Source organism: Oryzias melastigma, linkage group LG5 (genome assembly GCF_002922805.2).
Source record: "Oryzias melastigma strain HK-1 linkage group LG5, ASM292280v2, whole genome shotgun sequence".
NCBI lineage: Eukaryota > Metazoa > Chordata > Actinopteri > Beloniformes > Adrianichthyidae > Oryzias > Oryzias melastigma.
In genome coordinates this window covers 20,273,474-20,283,321 of record NC_050516.1, presented here as the reverse complement: position 1 = coordinate 20,283,321, position 9,848 = coordinate 20,273,474, and the positions used below count along the sequence as shown (strand labels likewise).

Below are 9,848 nucleotides of genomic sequence, written 5' to 3'. Positions count from 1 at the left end.
CGCCAGAGAGTTAAATCTGTCCCAGTCATGAAAAGAAAAAAATATAAGGATATTGAAAGAAAAAAACAAGTTTCTAGCCCATTCATGTGACGAGTTTTGGTTCTTTAAAGAAACTACTGCAATGTGCAATTCCGCCACTAGGGGGAGCAAAGGAAATGCAAGACAGAGATCAAGAAATAAACACAATAAACAATTTAATACATTATTAGACTACTATGTTGTTTGAGGCATTTGTTCCAACTGAGGAAAAAAACTAAATAAATTAAAGCTACAGATAACAAGCTGACCATAGGTTGTTTTGCTGTTATGTTCCTGCTCTGGCCCACTTGAGTTCACACGGGATGAATGTGGCCCCCAAAAAGAGTTCCACACCCCTGTATTAGAAGGATCTGATATTCTAAGAGTTGCTTAAAAAGTTACTGAAAAGTCGGTTTTTGTGTTTATCGAGACCAGGTAACAAATACAAGAAAAGCTCCAGAAGACAAACCATTTTCCAAAATGATATTTACATTTATTTATGCTTTCATAACTAAATAGATTAGCTTTTAGCCTGGAGGATGACGACATAATACTCAGGCTATACAGAGCATGTTTTTTTTATTAAAAAAAAGAAAAAAAAAACAACAAAAAGAAAACAAAACAATGAAAAGCAGTCAGGTCAACACGATATTATTAATATGACAATATAGCAAGAAGAATAGTACGTTTTCTTTTACATCACCTCTACATACAGGCGGCATTGTGCTTTTATAAGACTTTTGCAATTGGAGCACAGATACAGATTTTTTTGACAGCCTTACAAAACTCTCAAAAATGTCATCAACAAATTGTTGAAAAGAAAAATAAAACCTGACAAAAAAAATACAAATAAAATAAAACATCACAGAAACAACACACTTCATTTTGAGTGAAAAGTCATCGGGCACATGTGAAAATGAAAACACCAACTGCCATAAAATGCAATAAAATTATAATCAATGCATTTAGGTGCAGTTCTTCCACTCTCCAATTGGGGCACTAATGTTAAAAAAAAATAAAAAAAATCAGGAATCATACTTTCAACATACAATGAGCCATTTATGAGAGGAGTCATTTACTTTTCCTGTTAACCATTGAGGCAAATTTGGTATTTATATGTTTATGTATATATATATACAGTCTAGATTATATAAAGATATGTAAATGAATCAGAATCAGAAATGAAATGAAAAACATGCGCCGGACAGATACAAGCATGCAATTACATGAGGATGAAACCTGAAATTTTCACCATCTCTGCTGTTGGAACCATGAACTGTTAAAAGGTCATCCATCGCGCTTGGCTGCACTCACAGTGAATGAAGATACATTCTGAAACAAACTACGTTTTGTATTATCTATTTTTTTCCCTTTCCCATGATGCACTGCAACAGGTTCACTTGTTGCTACATGTAGAGTGGAGAGCAGAATGAATATTGTCACTTTAGCAGGTTTTCTCATCTGCTGCTGCTGCTGGAGTGAGAGAATTGCACTCCTGTTAACCATTTGTAACTGTTTTATTTTTCGTCTGCTTAAAGAAAGATCCACGAGAATCTTTTGTGGCAGTATTCCAGAGAAAAACACAAAGAGTGCATGAAATGTCCTCCTAAAAACGAACAGATTCATTTGAAAGATTCAGGGCTTTTTTCTTCGCTTGGCCTTTGGGTGAAAATTCTTTGTCATGTTGAATTTAGCCCCCTTTTTCCCCCCCTCAGTTTGGTATAAAAAGTGCCTCTGCTTGATTGGATTAGTTCCTCGCGTACTCTCTGGATAGTTCTTGCTGTACTGTTGGCTTTGGTTGCATAACGTGCACTTTGATGTTTCAGCAAGGTCTGCTCAGCAAGTGAAGTCTTCAAAGTTTCCCTGGCCTGGATGATGAGGTAGCATGTTCCCGGGATATGTGGACGGCGTGCGAAGGTTCTCGCAAGGAGCCTGCAAGAAAATTCAGGCAGCAAAACAAACAAATAAAATATTGAGTAAAATAATTCCAACAGAATGACAGAAGTAAAAAGAACATTTTTTGAAAAAAAAAATTATTACTTGTAAAAATATTGCTTAAAACATATCAAGGAGGGGGAGGAAACCATATTCCTAAATATAATGACAAAGGATGGAAATATAAAGCGAGCACATCTTTCCTTTCTTCTCTGTCTGTACTTTGATTTATAGTTAAAATGAACTAGTTTCATCAAACACTTGGATATACAGTAACTGAGCTGTCACACCTTCTGAAGCTTTAATCTTGGTCCCTGTTGGATCTGTCCTGCAGCTTTGATTAAATTCAAACCACTTTTACACTTTCCTAGCCCAGTTTCCCTCCTTCTCATTTCATTCTTTTCCCCCCCATCTGAAGCTTTTCTCCATATCTGTCTCCCACATTTGCTCCTCCTCCCATCACCTTTAGCACGCAAGGAGATTAGATGTGGAAAGACAATCTAGAAGAGTCTTCTTATGTCATAGAATTGAGATCTGATGCAGTCAAAGTACTGACATGGCGTTTCACGTCATCCAGGCTCAGCACAGCTCCGCGGTCGTTGTTGTTGCGGGTTTTGTGTTTCTTCTTCATGCATCTGCACAGCTTGTACTTTAGAATCTGCAAACATACAAATGAATCTTTCTGATAATGATCATCTTAACATGATGGCATTATTTTTTATCATTTAAAATTAGGGCTGTCAACGTTAAGGCATTTAATTATAAAAATTAACACATTAATATTTATTAATGCTAATTAATTACATCGTCTTCCACTGGTTCAGTGCGCTAATTTCTGATAATGCTCTCTTTATCAGGCACTATCGTACTTATACCGTGGTCACTATCAAAATGAATAAATATTCAATTGATTTTTAGTACTTTATTCCTGTTAATTTCTTAGGTTTAGATCACTTTCTCACAAATGACGGTCTATTTGATAGGTAATGCAGCCCCTTGTTACTGTAACACGACAACGTATCGCTGAGCTGGAAGTGATCTTGAGTGCAGCGGCAAAAGAAAGCGATATCTATGCTGAATGAAGGCTAAATAAAGCATCATTGTCCAGATCATGAAGTAAAAGTTTGTTTTGAAGAAGCCTGTTGCACGTATAGAACATTGTGACCGGAAATTCCTTTTTTTTTAGGCGTGCAGCCACACACAACAGCCAATCAGAATCGAGTGTTTAATTTAATGTGCAGAAACACAATGTTTGTTTCTTATGGCTGTATGTCAGAATATGGAATAATGCAAAGTGTTTATAGTTTTATTTATCTTACTGTTGATAAATGTAAACATTTCAGACAATAAAAATAAAGGGAAACATTTTCTCTCTGGTCTGTTTTTGTACAAAAGCTGCATATTTACCTCATAAAACATTGTGATTAATCACATCCCAAAAGTGTGATTAATCTGATTAATTTTTTTGATCAATTTTAAACACAAACATTCTGTAAGAGTGCATAAAGTTTTGCAATTGATCCTAAATTTCTAGGAGATCCGATCCCCCCCAACCAACTGCACACACTCACACAGAAACATGAGCATGCACACTCCGACTTCCAAGAACACACTGCGATAAGAAAAGACAACCTGATTAACCTTAAGTATGATATCTAAAATGTTAATGTATTCAGCAAAGCTGCCCTTGATATTCATCGACGGGACATTTCTCATTTGAGAACATTCAATCCCAAATTCTAGAGTGGCATTTGAAAGGGTCATGTTTGTCACTGGCTATTTTACCTCATATAGATAGTCAAAGAGCTCGAGAACAGTGAGGATGCTGGCCCCGATGAACAGGCCCATCTGACCTCCAATATCGCCTGAAAAGACAAACGAAGAGGGACGTCACAGGAGAAGTGGCCGTGCCTGTGCATTCAAATGAGATTAACCTTTGAACATGCTATTAATGTTTATGTCTGAGAGGTGAGAACTGCAACAGGAAGCGCAGATGTTGGTGGATCTGCAGCTGTAAAAAAAAATAAAATAAAAATACAGGAACAAGCTTTGTGTCTCTTGGGACTGGAACACGTTTTATTAAAATGCAAGCATCTGTGCCACTGTCACTTTAGATACAAATCAACTGCGATGCTGCATTCTGCACATTATCTGTTCCCGAGAAGACACTTGACAGACATTTCCTTACCCAGAAGGCCTGCCAGTTCGTAGGCTTTCTTTTGTTCAATGGTTTCGTAGTTCAGAGCTTCAAAGAAGATATCCAAAACCAGAATGTTATCGCTGTAAACAGAAAGAGACAGGAAAACAAGTGTTAAAGCACATATCCAAACAACATTTTACACACATTTCTGCCAGAGCATCCTTAGGCTGACAAGTGAAGCTGCCATTTATTTTTAATGCAGGCAACCATGAAGATATGTCACGTACAAAAACCTGCCAGCCCCAACTAATTTCCCCTTAGAGGGTCCGGTCATTGAGGAATACAAAGGAAATGAAGCCCAGTTGTTTGATTTCAATCTGTGCAGCTATCTTAAAGTGGAGACGTGCACAGAAAGAATGGAAAAAGGGATTAGCTGAAGGGCCCATGGCTAAAGAGTATTTTGAATCTGGAATATCCTCTCTTTGGGTAAAATCCAACCCCATGGATTTAGGATCAAAACAAAAATGAGACTTTGTAGATTCTTCTTTTGCACTTGGCACTTTGTTTAAAGACTGAAAGCTGAGTTAAGACAAATGACAGGCAGCCAACCCTTAAGAATACGTGGAGGCTGTGAAAGGGCTGCCTTTAATTTAGGAAATGCAAATGAAAGAAGGTAATGTAATCATAAAGCGATATAGTACAACTTCAATGCTTACTGTACATGGCTCATAGATCAGTGTTTACCATTTGAATACTTTATTTAATGCCCATTCATTTCAGTGGGCGACCCAAAAAACATGTGCCCTCCTGGAGCTAATTTAAATCGGTCCTTCACAGCTTTTGTTTACTCTGCGACATTTTGACAATAATTCCATTGAAGTAAAACAGGGACATTTTCATCCACGAAACTATTTTCTTTTGTGCTGGGGTTCAAATTATGCATGTAATCGCAACCATACTGAGCAAAATACCACGGCAGTGATATTAAAACACATCAATATCAAACAGCTTCAATGACACAAAGCAACTGCAGCAAAATGGGGCGAGCGTTTGACAAGTTCAGGTTGTTGTTCTTTATTTTCTTCAACCGTTATTCCTCCATCTCTGACATGCAGTTTTATTCAAATCTCACTCTTGCAAGGTCAGATTTCATTAGTTTTAGAGAAAACAAACACCAAGACAGATGTGACTTCACCGTTTGTTTTCAGACCTTAAATAGAACTGCAGACCTTTATTAGGGTGCATTGCTTCAAAAACGGTTGTTATAAAACTATAATATATGTAAAATTAAGTAAATTTAAAACTGGTTAAGCACTCTTCACTAACCTTGTAGGACTTCAGTAACATTGAATTTGAGTTTGTGGATTTATAAAATCCTGATCTATGCAGCTCCTTTATATATTTGGCCAAGAAACCAATACTATTTGTCTTGTTCTTTAACTTAAAAAAGGAGGAATTACATCCGCAGTGTAATCTTTATCTATACTGGTTGCAGACAGAGAAGAGGAATATCTTCCTAATTAGTCTTTTTTCTTTGAACTACATGAATCTTTTAAAATTCTATCAAAAACTACGTTAAATTAAAGCAGAGGAAACCCCCAGATGAGAGAAGAAATGTAGTAAAAGTAGCTTTTTATACAATATCTGTGATGTTACACTGACTATAAATTCAGTTTCTCACAACTGCTGTTCATTAAAAGGAAAACAGCAAATTTAGAGACCAGCTACTGTATTTTAGCTGTTTTTATTATAATTTCTTGATGTATTTCTTTCCCCAAACTTGTTATCTTATTCAGCTCAAAGGAAGACATAATGACATTTTTCTTTTATTGCTCTGTTAATGTCAGTGCTGTTTTAAAAATGTTATTAAAATAAAACAAAAAAAAGATTTTCTGGATTAAAAATATTTTTTTTCAAAACCTGTCATGATTTCTTCAGCATATTTTTGTTGCTTTATTTATTTATTTACAAAATTGATGTTAGAAGAGAGTCCAAGAACTTCTTAGAAGCATTTTATTTTAACATAATAAAAAACAAATGTTTGTTGGTTTGCAAAATCAATAGGACATAACTTCACTTTTATTAAATATTTAACTTTGCCATTTTAGTCCAGTCAAGTATATATTATAGGTTCTTGACAAAAAATAACCATAATCACTGTACTTACTTTCATTTTCAATTTTCATAAAAAAGAAATAACATCTTCAATACCCCACCCCCTGAAAAAATAGTATCAATGTGTAATACAGTGAAAAAACACATGTACTGAATTAAAATAAAGAAGATGTTGCCTAGTAACAGAGTAGTAGTATATAAAATGATGACAAGTCAACTATATTTCTCTGTGGTTCCCATGCAACCATCTCCAAGTTGCTTTAAAACATTGAACTCATCTTTTATTGTGGAAAAATGAACCAGGAAGAATTAGTTTAATTTCCCAACAATTTTCTTACCAAAAGTCTTGAGGTTGTGTCATAGCAACTATACTTCAAAAATGTCTTCATCTGAGTGGCTTCATCAGTCATCAGTCTGACTGATGGCAAAACGTCTCAAAGGAAGACATTTTTAAGTTTAGTTGCTATGACTCAACCTCAAGACTACACCACCTGGATGAAGGAGAACCTTCACCGACTTTCTTACTAATAGATCACAATATATCACTACTTCACTCATTCATGAAGGCACTTAAAGCCGTCCTTATGTGCACATAAACATAAACAGCTTATTAGTTTGCATAGTAAACATTTTAACACAACAACATCCTGATGGGAATTTCTCAAGCTGTCGATGTGTTCACTTATCAGACTGACATTCATCTGAGCTGTTGACATTCTGATTCAAAAATAATAATGATAACATTAACAACCTGGAGCACTGATGATGAAATATTTAAATACTTGAGGAGTATAAAGAGAAGCAATACCAAAGTAATAACATTTTAGACCAAAAATGTAAAGTTGTAATTAGTATTATGCATAAATAGTAAAAAAAGAAGCAAAATATCCCCAAAATGGTAAAAAAATACCTTTTTCTAAAATATATTTTTATATATGCAAAGTAGGTAATCAAATTATACTTCCAACACCTTTTCACACTAAAAAAGAAGTAAACCATAATTGTCATCAGATGTTATTTATCTTTGCAATAATCAAAACATACTAATTTGCATTTTTAATCTTAATATTTATGAGTTATGATATGTTTCTTTGGCGTTTTTTACTTTGCATCAATGTAAATGACAGCAGGGCAACAACATGATTGGCTATGCCAAGCCTTTTTTATTTACATTAAGTAAATGCAAAAATACAACGTGTGACAAATTACTTCAGTTTTTTAAAGTTAAGTGTTAAGTATAATCCTGGCTCAACTGTCCAGCTTCCACTGGTGACATGAGTCCCATAAACGCCCTCTAGCTCAGCAAGTTTGTGCAGACATTAATAATGTCTGTGCATTTTTGTGATTCAGTGGATATTTAAGTGTGAAAATGTGTGTGGTTGTGCACAAAAATGCAGCCCTTCTGTAAACAGTTATGTATGGCTGTGATAACATTAAGCCTCAAGCAACTTCTATAGTCTGTTTTGATGCTTTGGCTCTTTTTGTCCAACGTTTTTGGTTTTTCTGTACCCAGCATCCTTTGCACTCTCTTCATCCTTATTCTTCTCTCCTACCCATGCTTTCTTAACTCCTCTCTCAGCTTCTGCTTTTTCTCTTTTCTATCCAGTCATACAAAAAAAATAGGTTGACATAAACGATAATTTTTATTAAATGTTTCTCAAACCTCACATTAAAGGTGATTCTTGTGATCACACATTTAAAAATCAAAAGAGCACTTACGCTATGTACTGCTCTGTTTTGTTGAATTTCTTGGCCAGGTACTTTGCGGATGCTTTGCTGGGGATCTTGACAAAAGACAGCTCTTTGCCGTATCTCGTCAGGTTGCATGGCGTCTCGCACACACAGTAGTCATTGTCCCTTTCGACAAGAAAGTCTGGAAAACATGGTAATGACAGACAGAAAGAGACGATAAAGGTCAGCAGGACGAGAAAAAAAGCAAGAAAACATGGTAGCGGGTGCATTTACCATCACCTCCGGATGACAAACAAAATGTCAGCAAAGTGAAAGGTGCAAAAAGAAAAAAAAAACTTGCAACCAGGAGCAACCTAGCGAGAAAAATAAGAAAAATAAAGCACGTGCTGACAATCACGGGGACAGCAACTGCCGGAGGCCAGAGTGTGACAAAGAGTCAAAAAATAGAGTGAGAAGTTTGTAAGAAAACAAGTCACATCCATGAAAAGACTTGAGAGGTTTAAGCTGATGGAAAAGATGCGGGACAAGAAAAGGAGAGCCTCTGTGTTACAATCATACCAAAAGGAACACTATTATCTGTTATCAGCTGGGATCAGGAGCTTTGGAACAGTGGGACATGAGCACATTAAACAATGTGCACACCCAGAAACGAGCACGAGCCCCATGCTGGTTTATCTCCTCACCTAAGGCCGGATCTGCACACTCCTTGTACTGCTCCGGGCTGCAGTATGGGGCATCTCCTGTAGACGAGGGGAACAAGTGAGACAGCACTCTCAGGGTGATCAAACAATGCCGTCAATACGTGAAGGGAATTTCAAAGGAGCAAGAAAACAAAGATTTTAAGCCTGTAATTAATTTTGTGTCACCCTATCATTACTGGCCTTATCACAACTGAATATCCTTCATAAAGTTGAACACAACTTATAATTGATGTCATTCATCACTACTTTCCATCTCTGTCAAGCTCGTTTCTATCCAACAGTTAAGTCAGGGAGCCTTTCCAATCTATCAGAACAATACGGGATAAAGACGTGTTGCGGACCTGGAGGAAATTAGTTCCCAGCTGTAATAATTCAGAGCATTTTTCTTTAAACCCCTGTAGTGACAAGAAGATTGAGCCCTGGTCCACACAGATCTGCCACAAGTGTTTTTTGCCCTTTGTTTAAAAAAACAAAACAATCACAGTCAGATCTAAGAGCAAGATGTGAATATAAAAGCTGCTTTTGACTGATAACTGTAGGCTATAAGCAGGATACAGGTGCTGCACATTAAGATCCTAAAGGTGGATGGATTACCTCTCCATCTGCACCAACATTTCTGATAGTGCTTGTTGAATGCTTTGAATTTAAAGTAAGGAGATGACAAATAATTTAAATTGTTTTGGCAGGGAATTTAAAAAGCTATTCGTGTGTCAAAATCTAAAATTGCATGTGGACATAAAACAGAAATGTTCAGAAAAATTTGGATCTGAGAAAATACTTGTTTTTGTGGCTTAGCGCCGACTGATCAGTGGAAGCAGAGCACATCTAGGAGACAGGATTTTAATGGGTATGTTCTCTACAGACTTAAAATAATAAACTGAAGAGTCACAACAAGATAGCAACTAATCGTGATTATCAAACAAACAGGCTCCTCTGTGGTTGAGAATGAGCGGAAAGAGTGAAAGTTTAAAGAAAGAATCCAAATATTTCTCTTTCAACCCCATTTTCAATTTGCTATGTGAGATCTCATACTGTGATATAATGTAAGAGGCAGACAGCAAACCCCAGCTTTAATCATTACACGAATGCAAAGTGAAAAAAGTGGAGTTTTCCAAACCGCTGGAGTGTAAAAATATCTGATTTACTGCTGTTGTTGCCCACGGCCTGCATTAGGGATAAATCCATTTTTTTACTGGACAGTTTTTGTCAATGAGATGACGACAGGGGCCTCTACGGCCAAACACTCT

General features: G+C 36.3%; 1 protein-coding gene across 2 annotated transcripts in view; it reads right to left on the bottom strand.

Annotated features, from left to right (window-relative positions):
- Positions 1-487: 487 nt before the first annotated feature.
- Positions 488-9,848, bottom strand: part of asic1b (acid-sensing (proton-gated) ion channel 1b) — a 164,739-nt gene continuing 155,378 nt past the window's right edge. For both annotated transcript variants that reach the window (XM_024269150.2, XM_024269149.2), the window contains 6 exons: positions 8,584-8,640; positions 7,928-8,081; positions 4,142-4,233; positions 3,739-3,818; positions 2,510-2,611; positions 488-1,950 (listed from right to left, as the gene is read on the bottom strand). In XM_024269150.2, the coding sequence (XP_024124918.1) occupies positions 1,855-1,950; positions 2,510-2,611; positions 3,739-3,818; positions 4,142-4,233; positions 7,928-8,081; positions 8,584-8,640 (581 nt within the window). In that variant the 3' untranslated portion in view covers positions 488-1,854. The remainder of the gene's footprint in view (positions 1,951-2,509; positions 2,612-3,738; positions 3,819-4,141; positions 4,234-7,927; positions 8,082-8,583; positions 8,641-9,848) is intronic.